This window comes from Larus michahellis, chromosome 1, assembly GCF_964199755.1.
Source record: "Larus michahellis chromosome 1, bLarMic1.1, whole genome shotgun sequence".
Classification (NCBI taxonomy): domain Eukaryota; kingdom Metazoa; phylum Chordata; class Aves; order Charadriiformes; family Laridae; genus Larus; species Larus michahellis.
The window spans coordinates 53,010,349-53,033,476 of record NC_133896.1 but is presented as its reverse complement, the minus strand read 5'-3'; the positions used below and the strand labels follow the sequence as shown (position 1 = coordinate 53,033,476).

Genomic DNA, 23,128 nt, shown 5'->3' with positions numbered 1-23,128 from the left:
CTCAGTCTGGGCTCAAGACCTGAGGGTAACAGAAAAGAAGGCTGGTCTGCCCATCACAGCCAGGGTCTTAGAAAGTTTCTTCCCCTGCCCCCAAAGGCTGATAATATTATTGCTCTGCATAAAACAGAGCTTTTCTGAATGGCGTACAATGAAGAGTAAACCGTTAATTCAATCCTGCAGGAATGCTGCTGTGCAGGGTAACGATAATGAGCCTCTGCAGCAAGCACCTGGGGTATGAAGAGCAGCAAACTCCGATTCCAAGTACAACAGGCTTAAAATAATTTGCCCTCTCCATGAATTTTTATACACTTCAGTTCCATAGCCTTGAAAAAGGAAAGAACACATGTCAAACGATTCTTCTGCCAAAACCAAATCTTCATGGAGTTCACCGGCAGAAACTCCCTCTAGAGGGAGCTTCCAGATCGTAGTACCACCCAAGCTTCAAAACCAGATGTCAGGAAGACAGAGCTATCAGGCCAACAGAAATTCTAACTAAAAACAATTTTACATCTTATTCAGATTTACTCAGCATTTCCAAACACAATGCTCCCGCGAAGAACTAAGTGCTTTGCTTACTCAAAGCCTGAATCACATGCTTGAACTGCTCTGGGGCTGCAGTAAGAGTTCACTGCTTCGCCAGTGTGGCACCCTGGCCTTGAAAAGACTCCACGGACAGAAAAGGAACATACAACTCCTTGTTGCCCAGCTCAGTGAAATACGGAACTATATGCACCGCTTGAAAGTATTTTATTAACTGTTTGTCCACATACACGTACTACACATCACACATTGTTACCAGAGAAGCAGAGAAACAAGGTAGGAGTAAACATACGTAATGTCTAGAGAAGCAGATCTAGGGTTTCACAAATCACAGCAGTTATTCCTGGTGCTCTTTGACAGTCTCTTCTGCTGCAAGGCAGTTTTACTTTAGGATACTTCAGAAGTCTCAGTGGAAGAGCTGTGCTGGAGATGGCCCATCTTGTTCAGTTACCTTTTGGGTGGAGGCTACTGCCTTTAGAGCAGAGACAACCCAGCAGCTGGTACAGGCCCTCCCTGCTAACCTTAGATGCTGTCAGTGCACTGACGTGGCCAGCACAATTTCATTTTCAATACTGTGTGTTCTCTCTTCCTCTCACAATAGTGCAATTTTCCCAACTCAGAATTGATCTGAATTTCTCTGATGAAGCCCACAACCCTGTGCTTTGTTGCTGTGCTCACATGGCAGACTCCCAGGAGGCACAGCCCCCCAACAGACCCTGCTGGCTCCTTCCTTTCCTGCAGCAGCATTTGTTTCTGCAGTCCCCTACCACAGGCCCAAAAAACTGTCACACAGAAAAGTAGCAAAGCACACCTAGAAGTGACTAGCATTATTTTGCTTCCCTGAAGCATCCAGGGAAGAAGTCTGCTTCTGTGTCTCAAGAACAAAGAAATGGAATCCATTTTATTCAGACTAATTAATTTGTACTTCAGCCTCTGACTTGATTATTCCAGGACTAATCAGAGATGAGCCAAGGAACCGGCTTTGCACAGACACAACAGAATGCCAGAATACGTCGGAGGCCACATCCAATCTTCTGACAGACATAGCTGACATAGAATCATAGGGTTGGAAGGGACCTCTGGAGATCATCTAGTCCAACCCCCCTGCCAGAGCAGGGTCACCTAGAGCAGGCTGCACAGGGAAGCGTCCAGGTGGGTTTTGAATGTCTCCAGAAATGGAGACTCCACCACCTCTCTGGGCAGCCTGCTCCAGTGCTCTGCCACCCTCAAAGTAAATAAGTTCCTCCTCATCTTTAGGTGGAACTTCCTATGCTCAAGTTTGTGCCCATTACCTCTTGTCCTGTCACTGGGCACCACTGAAAAGAGCCTGGCCCCATCCTCCTGACACCCACCCTTTAAGTATTTATAAGTGTTGATAAGATCCCGCCTCAGCCGTCGTTTTTCCAGACTGAAGAGACCCAAATCCCTCAGCCTTTCTTCATAAGAGAGGTGTTCGAGTCCCCTAATCATCTTGGTAGCCCTTTGCTGCACCCTCTCCAGCAGTTCCCTGTCCTTCTTGAACCGGGGAGCCCAGAACTGGACACAGAATTCCAGTTGCGGCCTCACCATCGCAGAGTAGAGGGGGAAGATGACATGATGCTGGAGTCCTCCAGCTGCACCGAAGTCCTCTGCATAGTACGAACTACACAAGCTGGTTTGGAAGAAGACGAAAACACTTACCTGAGGCCACACCACTGCATGAAAAACTGCATCGATCTCTTCCACACTAAAGCTGTAATTCTCATAATCAGAAAAAAATTCTGCCACAAGCTTGAGTCCAAGACGTCTCAAATTCTTCAGTGGATTAATCAACCTAGGTTGGACCTGTAAAAATAAAACAAAACCCCAGTAAGACCTCTGCAGAACAATTATTAACTACTTGCTCTGAAATTAAATACAGCAATTCATTGACCAGAGATAGAAACTTTGCTGGAACTATAACAATGTTCTTCTGTTTTCTCCTGTAACTTGTTCACAGTAGCAATCTACCTCTCACCGCTGACCGAAATTTTTCTTAAGAGGTGCCTGTTCCTGCACTTACTCAATTACACAGTTACTCCTTCAGCTCATGAAAATACATGCTGATAGGTTTGAAGTAGCATCTGCCCTTTTTGCACAATACGCAGAAAGCTACAACACAGTTAATGTTTTCAGCCCTGACGCTTAAATAATTCTGTTTTAGACAGGAAAGGACCCAAACCGGCTCTCAAAAGCAAATTCGTACTTTGCACGCTGAGATCTATTGGGAAGAAAAGAAATCAACAGACAAGGAGACGAGGGAGGAATAGAGAAAGCAAGAACGTGAATCACCTCCTCCCATAAGTGTGGTGGGGAGCGTTACAGGAGGATGCTTCCTGTACCCATTTAGCACTTACGTTCCACAGCCTTTCTTGGGGAAAACTTTTCAGTAAGGAAATCAGCCACACATCTAATCATGAAGTTATTCATGCACTGCTGCATTCTGACTCTTCTCCCAGAGAAGAGTCTTGACTTGAGTAACCTAAATTATTTTGATACTGCGCAATGCAGCTCACAGCACAAACACGAGGTAGCTTCACGGTGTAGAGGTACCGAACTCCAGTCTCGGAAACAACAGAGCTGTGTGAGAGCAAATAAAGGCCGCTGTCCGAGACTGGAGTTTGGGTTCCTCTGGGTCTCCAGTACATACCCTGATCCACCCCCTAGAATGAACACTTGTATCTCTTATTGTGCAAAGCAGCTTTGGTGTCAAAGCCTCACTAAAAGACATCACCATTTTTTTTATCTGATGTACCCATGTACTTCTGAAGAGACTACCCTCTATCATGCAATACACTGATATACTTACTACCTTTGCACCACAGGTAAAAAGACAAAGAGGAGATGGTGGAAAAGGAACTAAACATGCCCTTGTCCAGGACGTCCCAAGCTGTGCTGAACGTTTACTAATGGTGTGCAGTCAGCTTCCAGGCAGCAAATGAGCTGCTTAAAGGGCCAAAGAAAGCACTAACGAGGCTGCTATTGCTAATGGTGACCCCCAAACAAAATAATTTTGGGTCTCTCACTGTTCAATTGCCTTAAGAGCAGTCCTCTGAGATCAGGTCTTTGAGAGGACAAAGAAACTCAATAATGAACATGAACGGTAGGAAATGGTAAATTAATAACTTGGCTCAAAACAGCCAAAGTTGATGTTTAACTCTCCAGGCAGTATCAGCCTGCAATAAATTACTCTCAAACTCCAAGAATGTCTTCTAATCATTAGCCAAGGTAAACAGATTTCTCACACTCTTCCTTGAGCTTTTAACATCTCATGGGCTAATGAAGTGCTAAATTAAGTTCAGACGAATGGCAGACTGTCACTCCGCACGTTACACAACGATGACGGAATTACTGTGGTAACCCTGGCAAAATGCAATTATCCCAGCAATGCATGAAGCAGCTTTTAAAACCCTTTTCCCAGTATAAAACATGTAGGCACACGCAATCCATTGCTTAAGTCAGACTGTGGAATACTGCTGTCCTAAAATTTGCTCATCCCCTTCGTAAACGAAGACAGTTACAAAGTTCTGCGCAGCTACGCAGGCAACTATGGGACCTTGGATGCCGCCTGACTGCAAGGGCTTGCTTTGTCTGATGGATTGTTTTCAAGACAAGTTCTAACCTCGAATGCTCACAGATGGGTCTTGGCAAGAATATACACACATAGAGACAAAACATTCATTACCTAACATCACTTGCTCAGTCTATTATCACGTAATTCCTTTCAACACACCACTTGCTCAGTCTATCATCTTATAATTCCTTTCAACGCTGCAGTGAAGATGATGACTGTGCAGTTTGCTTGCTTCACACCTAATATACGATCAGGCTCTGCACCGGACTAGATTCCAGCTTTCCTTTTCCTATTTGGATTGAAGCCTGGCAAAGGCACTGGTTTCAGCAAGACAGAAAAGCCTGGCTCAATGTCATAGCTTCCAAACAGCCGTCAACACAGCCCCTGAGCTAACTAGGCTAGAGCTCAGGATCTCTGTGCTGCTGTCCTGGACACAGGGCAGTGGTAAGTCAACATGCCCCATCTTTAGGTGCAGCCAATCTTTAACAGAATGTTTTCCTCAACTGACCCTTTCTGCATGTACAGCCAGCGCACAGCAAGGGAAAAAACATTTGCAGTGCTCTGCAGATATGTAGCTGAGAACTCAAATTGCGACACTCTCAATACAGAGATGAACATGCTTCTAGCTTGGCTGATAGGCATGTTCTCCCTGTGTCTCGTGGCAGGAGACAATCACTGTAGATAATCACTGTCATCACCCACAATTCTGAGCTCCCCTTGAGTCTAGCACCACTACAAAATACCTCAAAGGCAAGTTTTGCTCTGAAGTCCTCAGGCAAGGAACTTTAAATCCTCTCCTTCCCCTGCTCAAATGTTTTATCCTTGCAGACCAAAAACTACACCTTTAAGGCCAATTTCAACTTCCTGCCACAAGATCTTGTTACATCCTTTACCTTTCCCCCTCCTGCCTGTCTGTCCACAGGGCAGGCAGGCAGCAATGCACAGAGATCACTTCCAACTCTCTCTTCGGTAATTCAAGAAAAAATGCGGTCCAAAGCAGCTTTCTAAATATATTAACTCTGCCTCCACTGCCTGAGCCCTGTAGCACTTCCAGAAAAATATCACTGGCCTCTATTTTGACAGACATCTAATTGTTAAGCTTCACTCCATGCTGGCATTAAACTTATCTTTATCTGAACCAGTGAAGATGTACATGTGAAAGCTAAGGGGAGGAGGAGGGAAAGGAATTTAATTTACATGTTTGTATGCATATATCATACCTTCTCTCTTTGCTGGAGGATGCAGGCTACCACCGCCGTCATGCAGAGCAGAATCTGTAGAATTTCAGGCAGGTACTGATGGATCAAATGTCCTATGTTTTTCAACACAACTTCGAGAACAATGAAGAGACTATGCTGACGCCCAAGAGGCAGGACTTTAGCTAAATCCAGCTCTGACATACTTCGAAGCACTGCAGTCTGGCAAGACCCTGCAATAGGCAAAGGGACAGCAACTTATCTAGAGAAGCACCACAAAGATACCCACTATTGAAAATAATTTTCAATGAAAAATAGTATAATCTGGCCCTAAATTACAGTTCCTCACATTCAGCTTTTTAAGTAACCACAGCTCCAGGTCTCCATCTCTCTGTGACACTCAGATGTCTCCCACTGCTACAGTAATTAGAGCACTTTACAACCTCTGTTTATTGCCATCGTATGCAGGCTAGCCTACGACGCCAGCGATTGTTCATTCCTGGCCTGCTAGAGCTTACTTGCACAGCTGTAGCAAGACATTCAGTTTTTCTGACCCGTATAACAGAGCAATCGTGCTTTGCAAGGAGAAGCTCAGGGGAATCCCACTCCTTATCAAAACTTCACTTTCATCCTTCCAAGGCACTGTTAGAGACAAACTGAAGCACATAACAGTACTAAGCGTATTTATCCTCCCACATCTCTACAGGTCAGGAATTACCATCCACACCCCCAGGTTCTACTGCCTGTACCTACCATTACTGAATTGCTTCACAGCTTCAAAGAGCAGATCCAAGAACATCCGTATCTCTTCTGGCAGTGAGCCGGCAAGAAATCGAAGAACGATCGACATGCGAGTGCCCGCTGAAGACTTGCCCTGTGTTTTGTTCCCTGTTTTGTTTCTCATTCTGCCATAGAGAATTCTTCAAGAGCCAAAAAGAGGTTGCATTAGCTTTCAGCAAGCCATCTGTTTCCTAGTCTCTTATTCTGCAGGAGAATGTCTATTTCATTTAAAAACGTTCCCTAGTGAGAACAAACTGAGTGGAAGTCACCTCCCCCCAGCCTTCAGGGTCTCCACTGAATTACTACACAGTGCCCCAAAACATCCCAGTGAAAGTTCAGCCTCTGCTACTACAATAGGAGCTTTGCTGGAGACTTCAGGTATAAAACTAGAATACCTCCAGGCTTGCTTGAGGGCAGCAACTGCTGAAGAAGCAACCTGTATGATAACTTGCATCACTGTATCTTAATAAAATTAAGTGGTAATACTCAGTGAACTGAAATGATCTCACAGTTCTCTGTAAGCCTAAGAAGTAGTACTACTTACCAAAACGCTGTTCTTAAAGAAAACACTATTTGCAGAATACATTATATAAAGGTGTTAATAAGGAAACCATACAGAACATCGCAAACTAAGTCGTCAAACCATACAATTAACCATAGGTTTATCTCAACTGTTTAAAATGAGAAGCAGCAGCATTACTCTCTGCTTATGGTACTTTGACATTAAACTTTTAAACCTGCACTTCGTGACACACCTCATAAGAACAGGGATGAGATCTGGTCGATGCTCCATTTTTACTACTGCAGTCTCCTCAGAAATACTGAAATGCACTATTTCTTCTTTAAAGCTCTTGTCCTCCAGAAGCCTTTGCAAGTTCTCCCTGAAAGTAAGAAACACTATTTGAGGGCAGATAGGGGTTGTAAAAATAAACAGACACACACATCTATATACCTGCTTACCTACCGATCTAATCTGTGCTGTATATAAAATATTAAAGTACCATGTTCCCACCCTTTTATCAAAAAAAAATTAAAAAAATCCACCAAGATCAAGCTAATTACATAGGAAAATAGCTCCTGGACACATTCTGAAGAGATTATTCAAGCACGAACTACAGTTTTATGCTGTCACTTTCTCTGAGTGGTTATAAAGCATTAGTACAAAAGACCTCTTTGAAAAAGATACAACTACTAAGCACGCAATCTTCTGGGGCAGAACAAAAGCGTTGCCATTTTCCTATAAACAAAAAAAAGAGGCACCGATCAAGCTCAGGGCCTTATTTCCTGTTTTAGATAGGAAATATACAGCTGGCTAAAATTAAAATTTATACAGGTGTCTTCAACAAATACAGGCAGGGCTCTCTCTTGGAAGCAACTGACCCCAAGCAGGCTTCTGATACAACAGCAGGCTCATTCACTGATGATAACATAAAAGCTTTTACCTGTATGGCAGTAGATGAGGATGCTTGTATGTCATTATACAGTCAAGAGCTATTCTCTGTACATTCTGGTCTAGATGGGACAGTAACTGCAAGTGACAAAAGAAAGAACATGAGTCGTTATCTAGGAGACAGAAGCGCTTACTGCAAATAGCGGAACAACCCAAAAGCTCCAAGCTGAAGCAGGTTTTGGACTAGCTTATCAGAATGGAAACAGAATGCACGTGTTGCGATTATAAAGCCAAGATGTGATACACAACTGTCACTCATAAAAAGCAGACGTGGTTTCTGGTAGTTCTTATATACTTTTCCCTCCCATCTACATAGCATAGTTATAACATTTATTTTTTTTAATTGTCTTTTGGATCACTGTTAGCTTGCCTTTCCAACCGCCAAAAACAGTTCTCATTTGTGTATCTGGGCAGACTGGATTAAAAAGCAGACTACCCAAACCATCCCAAGATACCCGTCTTTCTTTCCTGTGACAAACACAAAATACAGACACGCCAGACAGACACGCCAGCCATGACAATACATATGCCAAGACACAGAAATGGCAAACAATAAGTGATGAAGTAAACTCTCTATAAGAGTTTTGAGGTTGTTCTTCGCACACTGTTTTGACCTGTACACATCTGTTCAATATTTTCCTAAGAACACAGGCAAGGAAACACATGGACCAGCTCTTTTCCTAAGCCAAACTCTGAGGTTGACTGAAACAGAGTGGACTGTTCATTAGAGAGTCTCAAATTTGGGGAGTAATGAATGGACCTCCCAACTCCCACATCAGGTGCCAGGTGAAACCCAGGGAACTAAGTGGTTCTTACCATTTAATATAGTTCTACAGCCCACTGACCACAACCTTAGAGAACACAGATTGGGAACAACTAGAGCAATTGCCAATGATCTGAACAAATCCACTAATTGGGAACCAACAAAACACAGTAAAATGAAAAAAATACCCTTTAAAAGAGCATAGGACAAGGACTCAGAATCTGTCTTCAGAGTCCTATTTTTGACAATTTCTTCAGGGAAATCCCTCAAAAAGGAATCTTATCAAAAGGGATATTCTTCAAGAAGAAATTCTGGGGTTTTTTTATGCCATTCTTATAAACTGTTACCCCTCCCATCCCATTTCTTCTTAGATTTGTTTTCCTGCCTCCCTTACTTAAAATCGGAAGAGACTTTTGGCTAGACAGGCATTATCTAGGCTCTGCTCTTTAATCCGTGTTCCCTGCTTATTTGTTTAATCTCTGTTTATCTTCAGGTTTTATTTTGTTGATACTGACAGTGACTTAAACACTATGCACTGACAGTGCATATGCCTATGATAGGCAAAGGAATAGTACCATCAGTCACTAAAACCAAACTAACAAAAGAAAAAGAGAGACTCAGACACACACAAAAAATATTTGTTTTTTGTATTTCCTCTCTTTCTGCAGAAGTATGCTTTTTCATAATGATGGCCGTGACCATCTAGCACAGGGATCTAGCATGTCCCCTCCGCCAGTGCTAGACAGGATGAGTGTCCTGGTTCCGGTGGGGATAGGGTTAACTTTTCCTGGTATTCCATGCCATGTGAGCCACGCCCACCCTGAGCTGCCGGGGGAGGGGGCAGGAACTTGCTGCTTAAAAGCGGGCTGGGGCGTCCCGGGTCCGGCCGGTCGGCGAGCGGCGGGGAGCGGCGGTCCCGTAATCGCGTTTGTATATTCCCCTGTCCGTGTTGTTGTTGTTTGCCTGTTCCCTTTGCTGTTCTGTTAAACTGCTTTTGTCCCAACCCAAGAGTCTTGCCTTTTCTTACGATCCTTCCTGTGTTAGGAAGGCACGTGCGAGCGGCACGTGGTTCTTTGTTGCCATCTGAGGCTAAACCACGACAATGAGGATCACAAGTTTCCCACATTTTGTACCTCAAGTCACGAGGAGAAATGCTGAAACATGGAAAACTGTAATAATTTTGAAAGAACAGTTGATGCAAAATGATCTGTTGTTCACACTGAAAATACTCTTTGTAGGCACAACACTGTAGGACAAGGACAAATCTCCTTGGGTCTTACCCAAGCTTTGGATTCAAAATCCTCTTCCAGATCCTGCTGTGCAAGTGGAACAGACTCCCTCTACAGCCACCTCTCCACGTTGCCACAGACTACTACTTGTCTGCTACCAGATCTGTCTGCCTGAGCCACTCCTGGCAAACTAAGCCAGGTATCTCAAGCAGGTCTTTGCTAAAGGGGCTCATTTCAAGTGAAGCCTGCTAGGAAGCCCTCTCGAGGGCAAATCCTTTTTCAGCTATCATGGCTGGGTTCAGAGAACGACCGGCTTCTGCAGTCTCGGACACTGCATTCAAATAAGAACAAGTTCATTTATTAGCAGTAATTCTAAAAGCCAGCAAATAGCATCACCTGGGTATATAATGCGTTCAACTTGTGCTCCAGATATAATGCACGAGGATTCGAGAATTTAGAGAAAACTTGTAAGTGGGCTATTAGTTGCCTGTAAAACAAAACAAAACAAATATTTTTAAAGTGACTAGAAGAGACAATCCTGCATTATCATAAACAAATGGGGAACTTTCTTTAAAAGTGATTAACAATAAAGAAGAAAAAACCAACACAAGAGGATCCCAAGTCTGTAAGTCTCCATTTCAGAGACACAGCAAGAGGTATCCTGCTCCCCCTAAGCAGCTCCTTCCAGATGTCACTTCACTGCACAGAGAAGGCTCTTTTCTCAGTAGCACTAGATGGGTTCAGCTTTTGGCGAGAAAGGAATACAAACAGTCAGGATGCAGCTTACTTCTTTCTGCCAGCCCAGCCTGGAACACCAAATGGGTGAAATGGGTGAATTTCTTTATCTACTTTTCCTTAACTGGTGCCCATTTCACTCCCATCAACATTTAAGAGCTGCATTTAGCCACGGACTGTGCTGGACTTATGCCGGGCTGCAAGCACAGATGGGAGTCAGTGCCTGTAGAAGTGTCTGTGTCACCCCACATCTGCCCCACCTCCACTTTGTGGGAGGGGAGAGAGAAGACCAGGATAAGGAAGGCGAGAGATCTCCACTACCATATGTGCTGTGGGGCTGGCAGAAGCTGCCCTCATCCAGCTGCTCCCCACAGAACTTTACACTAAACTCTTCAGACACTCGACTGGGCTGCTCTCCTCCATGGCTGGGCTCAGCCAAAGGATAAGCACAATGCCTTCTGGCAACCCCACGCCGAGCTTGGGGCAGGTGTGGGTCCTCCCATGGCACAGCCCCATAAGAGCTCTGCCCCACTGCGGCACAGACCTGACTGCGTGAATTGTCCAGGGGAAAGACGAAGGGAGGTCACTCCAGAACTCATTAACATCCCTCTGGTAAATTTTTTATGCCTTTGTTATTGCTGCCAGGAGCTACTGTTTCCACTTAAGTACATGGACATTTTGAGATGGAAGTTCAGAAAAAAAAATAAAAAAAATCTGGGACTGACATTGTATTGTAATTGCTGCTTATTTACAGATACAAGCCAGAATCTGTGAACAGAATGAAACACCTATAAGACACCTGGGATTAAATGACAACTCAGGTTACACATCAAATACTCATCATGTTCCAACATGTAAGGTGACATTTTGAAGTCCTCTGTCACTACAAGGGCCATACTTTGCAAAAAAAAAAAAGTGGCAAACCGCAAATCTTTGTGATGTATTTGTAATGGACATTTGATACGGGTCATCAGGGTTAAGAGACTCTGATCAGAGAAATCGTAGAGAATTCACGCAAAGTGTCACTTTCTCCATGTATTCAGCACTGCAAATAATGACAGCACAACAGCATGTTGCTTCAGTCTAAAACACCACTGAATAAAAATCTTTGCTCCTATGAAGAAGACCAGGACCAAGATTTATAACAGGGAGGCAATAGCAGAATCCCAATATTAAAATACATACATGAATAGTCTCATTTTTCAAAGTGTCTGGCAATGCCCATCGCTTTAAAAGACTAACAGATACACACAGAGAAGCCAGGGGTATGCAGGTACAACAGCCTTCAAAAATTTCATAATGGCTTCAGAATACCACATAATTTTTGCTTAAAGTAACACAAATCACAGACTGCCAGCAAGTAGCGAGATAATGATAAAACCTGGGCAGGGTCTTTGGATGTTTAATACTGTGCAGGCAGAGTTTCTGACTCTAAAGTGCTTATAATCCACTGAAAAATTAGGAAGTGCAAGCAAAAGAAGAGAAAGGAATATATATATACAAGCATAACTTTTATCTCAACATGAGCTGCTGAACCTGCCTGTCCATGAAAGCACTAGCAAGGGAAAACTAAAAATACTTACTTAGCAGCAGCTCTTCTTGTTTTCCTTTTTGGTAGGCCTACAGTAATTGGTTCCCCTTCTTCCTTTTCTTCTTCCTCCTCCTCCTCCATAGCAACATCATTCACATCTTCGCTAGGTATTTCTTTTGTTGCTACTGTACCACTATTTTTCTTTCTAAGATCCTGAGATGGAGCCACTAGTGAATCTGCTGGGTAGTACTCATTTCTATGTTTAAAAAAAAAAAAAAAAAAGAAGGGAAAAAAAAGGAAAGAATTAAAAAGCATAAGAAGTGTACCATTTTTCAGGGCAAGAACAACTGGAAACACCACAATCCACCATTCTCATTATTAGTGGCACTATATGGCACTAGGGGACCCTATACGGCTAAAAATTCCTAAAGAAGCATATTTTAGCAAGTAATATGCTTCTTTGCCTACAAGTTGCAGAGATATAAGGCAGTGACAAAATACACTAAAGGAAACTGGTGGTACCTGGTGGAGAGGAGAAGAGATGTGGATCACTAAATTACTAGAGGTCTGTAAAGAGGCTATGTGGAAGGCATGGTTGTGATTGCTCAATTGGGCAGGTGAACAGTGAGTATGGAAGTGTCAGAGTGAGGAAACTAACCTACTACAGTACGGATCAATTTTTCCAGGAAGGCAAGGAAAACATAGGTTTTCTCATCATAGAAAAGGAATATCGGAAACCTTGCCCTGCCATGACATCACACCTACCCCCATATGCGTCATGCTATCTGTTAAGTGCACATATGCAAGGACACTATTGCTGTCCCTCCAGGGGCAGGATATTAAATCAGCCTCTAAAAAACACAGTATTTTCCCCATCTTTATATTCTGTGATTCCAAATTAAAATATATTTTCATTTTTTAAAAAAGGAACTTTATTTCCACTGAAATCACTCCCTAATGGGAGTAATGAGGCTGCGACAGTGGCAAGTCAATAAATGAGTAACTGAGCAGCAGAAACGTACTGCCAGTTTCATTTCAGCCTGCTTCTTGCATGATGTTTCTTCTAACAGAATCCACATTTCAATCAAAAGGTTATCTAAACTAGAAAGATCTCACCAGCCACGCATTCAGGAAATTACATCTATAATGGGATAGCCATAATCTTAAAGCTCAGCAACAAGCTGAAAGGAATGTGTCCTCTCAACTGAAAAATAAATCTTACTTACCTAATAAACCTCAAAAGAAGTGGAGAAAGTTCCCTTGACCTAGGCTCAACTCTGTCAGGAAACTTATCCAGCGCTTTCCACAGTAGAAAACGGAAGTTTGTGTGGTCCAGCCGCTCACTACAATCTGTTCTAGTCCTCAGCTGCTCCAGGAAGACAGTCCCCACCCCTCCTTCTGGCATCTTCTCGCTTTCTGTTTCAGCAATGCTTTCCTCCTGTTCATCTAGTTCATTTTGCAGCTCCATTTCTGCAGAACAGATGAAGAAAATCTCTTCAGGTTACTCCATAATTGCCAGTGGCAAGGTATCAGTCCTCCATTATAAAAGTAATACTTTTGGTGACTGTAACTGTTTAGACAGTATTTAACACTGACCTGAAAGACCCACATTGCTTAGAAAGTATTCTGGGATGCCTTATAGTCCTGATGCATCTCAGTTAAGCTCAGCTCTCTTGAACAACAGAGAATTCCACAAGTGCTCATGGCTCTGTGGTGAAATCACAGATTCCATACACCCATAGGTAAACCTCAAGAGCACACCCAAGACAGACACTGTTTGCAGGAATTCCACTGAATCTATGGAGCGGAAAGATGGTCAGTCTCATTATAAAGGTTTTGTCCTTGATCCTGATCAGTCTGGGCAGAGCCAGCCTTAAGCAGGGAAAAAACTGCTGTATGGATTCCCACAACCTGCAACTCCCTCCTGCAATGCAGGTGCCTTTTCTACCCACTTCTTGGTGTTTAGGATGGGAGGAGACAGTTTTCTGCCAGGTCTCTCCATTCCTGCCCTGGGCATGACGCTGGAAGTCAAGAGCCCTGGTTCTGAATTCCCCCATCACACATAAACTTGTGGCACACAAAGATCCAGTCATGTCATTCACAATTAGCTTGGTTACTGTCATAACAATGTGACTTACCTGCATAGGTAGCAGCTCTCTCCAAATGTTCATATAAGACCTTCCAGAACTGTTTATTCTCCATTTCCTTTGCATGAGAACTAACAAAGCATAAGACAGCATGAAATTAAAAGGAAAAAAAAAAAAAAAAGAAAAAAAGGAAAGCCATGCGTCAGTAGGCAAGTTAACAACTAACACAATCAGGCTTTGATTACTGCTTTGATGTGGATGTCCGAAGACAGGACATCTGCACAATACAGCTGTAGCACTTCCCTTGCCTTTACTCATGGATCCCAAATGTCAATTCTTATTAAAATAATCTGGTTGTATCTCACGACTTCAAATGAACTCAAATTAAGTCAAAATCTTCTCAAGCTTTCTACTGACTTCTGTACATATATCCATCTATCATATATAGAACCAAAGGAAGAATTAGCACGGACATATCTTTTGGAGAGCTGGTTTAATATTTTTTTATTAATTCACTAGCTTGAAGGGGAAATCTCATCCCTTTTAATCATACAACAGAGGGGAAAAAACAAGAAGATAAAGTCATACTGAAAGCAGACACTGATTTCAGTATTTAGCTCAGCTGTCACCATGGTAAGTCTTCCTTACTCTTTAGTACGATTTAGATGTTTTCCAGTAAGGACAGAAAAGTCAGAGATGGGGAAACTGAGAGGGACTTCTTGGTCCTTTATGCATTTGTGAAACACTAATCAAGTCCTGCTACCTTTGACTCAAAACTCTGATGCTATTTGACTATATTTGTTGCTAGCTCCCTTTAATAGTAAGAAAAAACAGAAACTAAGTTAAAAAGTAAGAGTCTACACAGGTTGCAATTTGAGAGATCAAATTCATTTCAGACGATTTCACATGAAGGTTCTCATGCACAGATTGCTCTGAATCGAACATTTTTATCTCAGCTTTTGTTCACAGAACAATGGAAGGAATGTTCTGTAACATAACCACAGATTGCAGCATCCAACCGCACATACTCACGTTATGAGTTCAATTACAGGATCCCAGAGAGGGTTGAAGTTAATATACAGCATTCCCAATAAATACCGAAGAGGCACCTAGAATGACATACAATACCATCTTGTTGAGATGTAAAAAGCAATAGTTAAAGACCAAACAACCTCTTCTAACCTTTTTCCTCTCAAAGAGGAAACTTTGATCAAAGAAGTTCTCAGAAGCACTACAAGTAACGAAGCAAGTCACGCACATCACCATTCTTTGTTTCATAGCTGCACGAGGAAATCTAGAGACTATTTACTGTAAAAGCCGCACTGAGATCTAGTCCACATACCTACATACCACAAATGGGCAAAAAAACAGTTCAGCACAGCAGATCTGGATTGCCTGCCTCCCTCTCGAACTTCAGGGGTGCCACAGGAGCATTAGGGACCTCAGAAAGAGGAAAGTTTGCCTTGAGGAGTCTTTATTGCACTAGGTGTAGAAGTATGTCCTCTAGACTGGTTCCTTGCTGACCCACATGCAGTAAGACTGACCTACAACCCTCACAAGGAGCTTCCAATTCAAGGTAAAAAAGTTATATAGGTACAGTAACAGCCACAAAATAATTTAAAAAAACCAAACAAACTTCCCACCAAATCCATGATAATTTAACTAGTAAAACCGTGACCCTTCCAACATCTAGAAAGTGAGGTCCCCTTTAACCCAGCAGCAGAGGAGATTCAACAGTCACAAGCATACTAGATTTTCACCCTGCAGCAAGATCCAGAGGCTAGGCTCTCCAGTGGCCAACAGGAGACCTACCAACGTTCAACCATGCTGAGAGTACGGCAAGGTCATGATTTTAAATTTGCTCATGACTCACTCCTCCCTGGAATGGTTTGTCTTCCTTTCCGTAACATCAAAACCTGATGAATCTGGTTGTGGGTCATTTATCTAGATACTGCTGTTCTACTAAATATTCAAGAGAACACAATAGTTCCAAGGACAACTGGAATAAGGAACGCAACAATTGCTTTTTGACAATAACTACTTACCTCCTGCAAAGATGCACTTGGTATTGCAGACTGCACTATATCATATCTTAATTTCCTCAAATGAAGAAGTTTCTCTCTGTAATCATTCACTGTTGCTGGCACAAGTTCTGCTTGGAGCAATGTGGCAAACACTGGCTGGAGTTCCCCTGTGCCATCACCCTGAACAAACAAGTGACATGCATTTTGTTAGAGTATCCTTTTCTCATTGAAAGGAATTTCAACAAAACTAAACAGAGTCCCAGCCATTTTGGACCAAAGAACAAAGTTGAGGGACTTGCTCTGTTTTCCACCACTTAGGCATCAAAACTAAAACATCTGAAAACAGCAGGAGGCAGAGGGACAAAGAGATAGAACTGGAATGTGAAAGCACAAATGCAGACAACCACCTCTAGTAGACACATGCTTTGTTTCTGCAAAGTGGAAAACAGTTCACACACAACATCAAGCAAAGATGGCTTCGAAATGTTAAGTGAAATGTTTTAGCCCTACCTCAGTCTGTGTAGAAGGTGGAATCTCAAAATGGTTTAGAATTCGGACAGTCAACAGTCGGACCTATCCAAAGTGGAAACGCATATCAGAAGCATGCCAGAGAACACAGGCCACACATGCAGAAACATACACACATACACAGAAGTTAATGTTTTGCACAGGAGGCCGATTTCACTAGGTTCCTCCCAGAGCTGAGAAACAGATGAGTTCCTGTAGTCTAGCAGGCAATTCAAAATGAATACATTAGGCTCCTGATCTGATTCACCTCTAGGAAAAAGGCAGGCCTCCTAGTGCTAAAAGTTAACCCCTGTTAACTAATGCCCCACAACAGCCTCTTAGAAATGGACACAGTCCTAAACAGATACTACAGAAGTAATTGCTTTACTTAGTCTCCTGTTTCTCCTTTAGCCTTTGTCATTTAACTCAGTTTACTTAAATTGCATTGCTAAAATACAAATCATCTTGCACATGCTCAAGAAAGTAGATCACCTTGGAAACACCAGTGGAAATATTAGGTTGCAACTTCTCAAACAAGTCCATCAGGTTCCCTTGGGAAAGGGGGTCCTGGCATCCACACAATGCCAACCTCGTGTAATAGAGATCAGCTAGCAGCAATGCAGAGGGGTCCGAAGGGAAAGTGCTAGAACAAGAGAGTGTTTCATTAGCATATAGAAAGCACTACAATAATACAGATATTTGAAAATAAGGCAGTAGTGATGATAACAATATCAAGGGAAAATTCCACATGACTTCAGACTCTGCTGGCACCAGCAGGCCAATGAAGACAGGCTTCACCAGCATGCTGGCTTGCAGCCTCAAAGCCCAATCACCTATGCCAGCCCAAGAGGCATGAGACTCCTCCTTTGTATTAATCAGACTTGTCAAGCTGGGGATAGCAGGCTGGGCCCCCCCCACAGCTGCAGAAAACAAATATGCAGAGATCAGACAAGGGCTGCTACTACTGCCCAGGTGCCCAGTCAGTGATCAGCTTCAACAAAAAAGAAATAATCTAGACTTAGGCGAGACACCAGGAGTGCTGCCTGCCCACAGGGAAGCCCCCTTCTGCTATCTTACATCCCTTGCTCCAAGTGGGTTTCTCACCCCCAGCCCAAAGCTGGCAGAAGCACAGTAGACTGAAGCACTCTGCCAACACTTCCTGCCTGATCTGGGCAAGCTGTTTCATCTCCATCATGCCTCAGACATGGACACCACAATTTCCTAACTGAGCAGGATGTTTTGAAGTTCAAGCCACCAAAGACTTGGAGATGGTCCAGCCCAACAGTGATGGGAGATGGCAAGTTCCGCAGAATTTGCTGGAGACAGATCAACGGTCTCCCTCGATCCCTCCAGCCACTCAGTTATGTGTGCTAATTGTAAGCGGAACAGAGTTACAATAAATAAAACAGAGCATACCACTGTGGAGCAAGCACACACATGGTATGTAAGGACACGGTGGAATCCCAACACCACTAGCAGACTGCCGAAGTTCAGGCTTTTGAAACAACTCAGAAAGAGCTGCTGCTGTCTCTTTTATCATTATTATGTAAGACAGTTACTAAGCGTAGCACTCCAAGGTAAAACCAGAACCAACTTATCTGACACACTACCCTGCAGCTAAGAAAGCTTCAGTTTGCACTGAAAACGTCACTGAACAGGCACTACATCTACCTGGTTCTCCAAACAAAGAGAGCCTACAACACCGCTACCTTACACAACCACAGTACTGAAGCAACGCGCCGGCCTAATAGAACAAGCAACACACAAAGAGGCATTTAACAAGCCCTTACACAAAGGTAAAGCCAACTCTTTGCTTTACCAAGGACAATCACAAAGGATCACATAACAGGCAGAGTTTACTTACGCCAGTAAGCTCTTGACACGCTCCACAGGTAACAAATGGAGTATTTCAGAAGACTCCGCCAAACTAAGAAGAGTACTTACAGCTTGGCAGGCCACAAACAGGCTTCCTGGAGCAGAGAGAGAACAAGAACAGCCTGTGTATTTACTCAGCTCTCAATGACTTGTGTTTTGTATGGTGCATGCCCATCCTGAAATGGCTGAAGTCAGAGAAATAGGGTAACATATGGGTCCAAGAACTGGCACATTTATTTTCTAATTATCATCATCATAACCCATAAAGGAAATGCTCCTCTGGCTATCAAAGTAAATGCCTACTCCAGGGAGCCAGCATTGAAAGCTCGAGCAGCTCCCAGTTTGCATCTGTTTCCATCACACCCACGTACAGAGGGAGCAGAGATCTGGAGCTAAGCACTGCTGCAGGAGTCTCAGACAGCTCTATGCTACAAACAGCACTTAGAAATGAAGAAATGTTACCCAAATTGATACGAATGCAGGAAAATAGCAGCAAACCTATATACTGATGCTACCACACAGGTGCCTATAAACTTTGGCGCTTCGGCAACACGCTAGTGTATGAGATCTTCAAAGCTGTCCCACGTACTTAAATACTGAATATTTATTAGCGAATGGAAGGTTTTTGCTGAATTTTGTTGCAGCAATCACGTCTCCTTCCTGAACCTCTCAGCCTCCTTTAGAGATGGAGGGTTTCCCAGAAGCACAGGAGAGCCAAAGCCCGTCCAGGCAAGAAAGGTGAAGGGCAATTGCTTTCCCCTGCCACTCCCAAGTTAGGAAGTAGGTTGTTTAAAAAAAATATATAAAAATTCTTCTCTCCTTCATCTCTCTCCAAGCAGAAGAAACACTGTTCCTAAACCAGGCAAACCGAAGAAAGTTTTTAAAGGATATAATTTTCTTACATACTGCCAGCTGCCATGGAAAAGAAGGGGAAGTGAGCATTCATTTCCCACTTATTCCTTTGAAAACACCCCTCTATTCCAAGTTGCTTCACACCCCAGGTGTGTGTCGAACCTGCTGACCATTAACCTCCATAAGGAGCTCCTCAGAGAGGAGAAGAAACAGCAAGTAATGGCAGGATGAAGCTTTCTGCATCTATAATGTAAGGGTACAGGTTCCCAAACTGTAATCTGCATACATTTAGTAGTACATCTGTGATGGACAAAGATAGCAGCTCCCACCTCACTGTGGACACAACTACATGATCACTAGGGTAAGCACCTCTACACAGGCAGTTACCCCTAAGCAGCTGCCAGGGGTAACTTGCCGTTGCTCTGTCCCAGTTCACAAGCCAGCCTCCCTGCACTCCACAGCAACTGCAGAAAACCACCCAGTTCTGGGACTCGTACTTTGCCTCAGGCTACAGAGGCCATGCAGGTCAAATAGGGAGCACAGGGCTGGGGCCTGCCTTGCACAGGCAGAAAGAAGAGACTGGAGTCCTAGTAGAAGGTGAAGAAATTGTAGAGATTGTGGATCTGGAAAGAAGGGCAGAGAATGAAGAAAGTGTCCAGAAACACTAGTATGGGAGGAGGGTGAGGAAAAATCAAGCAAAGATGGGGCAATAGGAGGCAGGAGCGTAGGACTGAGACTGCATTTGTTTTCTTTTCTCTTATGGGTAAATGGAGAAGTAACAACGTGCCTCTTGCATACGCGCAGAGCTGGTGCAGAGCGGCAACTACTGCCACCAAAGATGAGACCCAAGAAAAGAAGGTTTGCGTACTCCTTTTTTAGAATAAGTACATTGACACTAAAATAATCACATACTTCAAACAGTATAGAAGAAAGGGCCAAGTCCAAAAAGACCATGCTTGACAAGTATGTAGAGAAGAATAGAGTAGAGAAGAAAAAGCAACAGAGCCAACTGGTGGAGACATTTAGGAATGTTAATAAAGGGATTATAAAGGGAAAAGGCCAGACTCCAGACAAGCCCTTTCAAACCAAGGAACAATGAACACTGAACCCGGGGCATTCCAGTACTTGCTTAGATTTGGCACAAGGCTGAATACTTGCAATCTGTCTGAGTAACAACTGCCCTGCCCAATGAAAACTAAGTTAAAACGTTTTTTTTGTTGTTGTTGTTTTATTTTTTTTTTGGCCAGATGGAAGACAACCAGTCACAACCCATGCCTGTAGGAAAGATGCAGCATTTAGAATTGGTGCTGTCACTTAGGTCAGAGATGGTAATGTCCCAAACTTTGCACTATAGGTTTGAAATAGTCTAATAGGAGCTTGGGAGTCAACAGACTCTCCTTCATTCGACTGCTTCAGCCTGGATCTGGTTTAGATTGATTTCCATCCTCTTTTTTCTCACTTTCTTCTTCCCAATTATCTCCATCCTCCACCTTGCAGAACATCTGCCACCCCATTGCTATTATCAACAGTAAGTGCAGAATCATTTCCTGGGGGTTGTTTCCCCCAGGCTTTGCTTTTCTAGTTTTACTTGAGCTGGTCAATAAATTTGGGTACAGTGCTACTGCTATTCATTTTCATGCCTTGTGTCACCAGAAAAACTGGTTTATAATTCTTTTTTTCTATATCAACAAAAAGCAGATAAACGGGAAATAACTGACCTCTGCAGAGGCTTCCTTTGTCAATAGCTGTGAAGAGAGAGTCTGTAAAACTTGTCACATGGGGCAGAATGTTTTCTTTGTCCATTGGTCTGTCCAAAATAAATGGGAAGACTTTTATCTGTTACACTGACACCTGCACATGTATGAAAGCTTTCATTCACATCTGTCTTGTATTATATTACAGATAGCTCACCCCAAGTTTGAAACCAGCAGCAAACCATTTTTGCTATTTCCAATTCACAATTTAAGTCATAGCATTCATTACACCTTCTTTCCAACTATTCCTTCCATACAAGAACACCATATTTATTGGAAAAAAACCCCTGTCTAGTCCTCTAGAGAGTACCGTGCTTAAAACACAGAAACTGAAACATGTCAAGTAGGCAATCAAGAAACTGATATTCTATTCCTGACTTTAGTATTGACTTAACATATTTCCACACAGCATTTTTTTTCACCTTCTAACCCCAGTTTCCCCAAACTAGGGTTATTAATTATTGTCCTTCCCTTAAGTAAAATGAATTCTGACAGACAGTGAACTAGACAGTATCACAGAAATACATGACAATAGTACTTTAGAAGATCACTTACCTAATATGTGGCAGTACAACCAAGGCAACCCAAGGCTGTGAAAGGTCAGTGATGTCTTCCTTCTCTGGTAAATGGATTAAAGACAGCACATGCTCCAACACTGGTACTTCTGCCTTTCCTCCTTGTCTTTTGTTGGTTTGTTGCCTTGTATTAGAGCTAAAAATAAACCCAAACCTTTTAGTAACCCACCGCTCTGTATCAGAGATTGTTCCTTTTCCTCCCATGATTATATTTGTTACTTCTAACAAAAAGGACTTGGACAACCCAAGGGATTCTTTTCTTTTTAATGTCCTCCACAGCATAAAGCATCATCTAGCCATGCTGAGGAGCACAAAACACGGCCCTCAAGAAATTTCAGTTGTTTATTTCAACTTCAAACAAAAAGGAAAGACAATAGTTCTCAGTTGGGCACCTTCACAATTAGGACATAAGGTCTCTAGGAGCACCTGAGAGCCATCACTGTGATTACTCTTAATAAACCATGATCACACTGACATAGACGGACTAACGGATGACAGAAAACAACCAGTGAGGTAAAAGTTTGGGGACTTAAAAGGAATCATAAGCTGAGCCCAAATCAACAAGCCTATCTGCAGGCAGAAAGGGTTGACACCATACTGGAACATATGAACAGGAGTACTTCACACCCCATGGACTGCAATCTTTCCATTCCACCCAGTGCTTGCAAGACCACAGCTAGAAGCCTGCATAGGCTCCACCCTTCACGACATACAGAAGCTAACAAAAAGACTTCATCAAGAATCATTAGAGGTTTAAGAAACAAAATTTATGAGATAAACCTCAGTGAATGCTCATTGCAGAGGGGGTTAGACTAGATGACCTTTAAAGGTCCCTTCCAATCCTAACTATCCTATGATTCTATGAATTAGGATTGTTGGTCCAGAGAAAGACTATTTCAGGTGTTTCAGATGATCAAAGCCTGTTATTTGTAAAAGCTGGATGCAAGGAGTAAGAAATAATCTGCTCTTTATGTTCCCTGCAGATAAGATCATAGAATCATAGGGTTGGAAGGGACCTCTGGAGATCATCTAGTCCAACCCCCCTGCCAGAGCAGGGTCACCTAGAGCAGGCTGCACAGGAATGCGTTCAGGCGGGTTTTGAATGTCTCCAGAGATGGAGACTCCACCACCTCTCTGGGCAGCCTGCTCCAGTGCTCTGCCACCCTCAAAATAAAGAAGTTCCTCCTCATCTTTAGGTGGAACTTCCTATGCTCAAGTTTGTGCCCATTCCCTCTTGTCCTGTCACTGGGCACCACTGAAAAGAGCCTGGCCCCATCCTCCTGACACCCACCCTTTAAGCATTTATAAGTGTTGATAAGATCCCGCCTCAGCCGTCGTTTTTCCAGACTGAAGAGACCCAAATCCCTCAGCCTTTCTTCATAAGAGAGGTGTTCCAGTCCCCTAATCATCTTGGTAGCTCTCTGCTGCACCCTCTCCAGCAGGTGCAGATAAGATAAGTGGCAATGGATGTAAGCTGCACTAAAGGAAGTTTAGTTCATTTCAGACTGGGAAAAAAAACCCCAACCAAAAAACCCCAACCACCTTTGTAACCATAATGACAGGGAAGTACTGGCACAGACTGCCAGGGGCAGCTTGGGATTTCCAGAATTGGAATATTTAATAACAATTTGGTCAGAC

General features: G+C 43.1%; 1 protein-coding gene across 1 annotated transcript in view; it reads right to left on the bottom strand.

Moving 5' to 3' along the window:
• Window positions 1-23,128, bottom strand: part of UTP20 (UTP20 small subunit processome component) — a 66,459-nt gene that overhangs the window by 31,264 nt on the left and 12,067 nt on the right. Inside the window, exons 13-28 of the mRNA XM_074575979.1 lie at window positions 21,471-21,626; window positions 20,880-20,968; window positions 18,299-18,404; window positions 16,927-17,077; window positions 16,438-16,500; window positions 15,949-16,107; window positions 14,936-15,012; window positions 13,955-14,034; window positions 13,043-13,286; window positions 11,869-12,072; window positions 9,947-10,037; window positions 7,551-7,636; window positions 6,864-6,989; window positions 6,082-6,248; window positions 5,353-5,561; window positions 2,221-2,364 (exon numbers count right to left, since the gene is read on the bottom strand). Coding sequence (XP_074432080.1) covers window positions 2,221-2,364; window positions 5,353-5,561; window positions 6,082-6,248; window positions 6,864-6,989; window positions 7,551-7,636; window positions 9,947-10,037; window positions 11,869-12,072; window positions 13,043-13,286; window positions 13,955-14,034; window positions 14,936-15,012; window positions 15,949-16,107; window positions 16,438-16,500; window positions 16,927-17,077; window positions 18,299-18,404; window positions 20,880-20,968; window positions 21,471-21,626 — 2,152 coding nt within the window. The remainder of the gene's footprint in view (window positions 1-2,220; window positions 2,365-5,352; window positions 5,562-6,081; window positions 6,249-6,863; window positions 6,990-7,550; window positions 7,637-9,946; window positions 10,038-11,868; window positions 12,073-13,042; window positions 13,287-13,954; window positions 14,035-14,935; window positions 15,013-15,948; window positions 16,108-16,437; window positions 16,501-16,926; window positions 17,078-18,298; window positions 18,405-20,879; window positions 20,969-21,470; window positions 21,627-23,128) is intronic.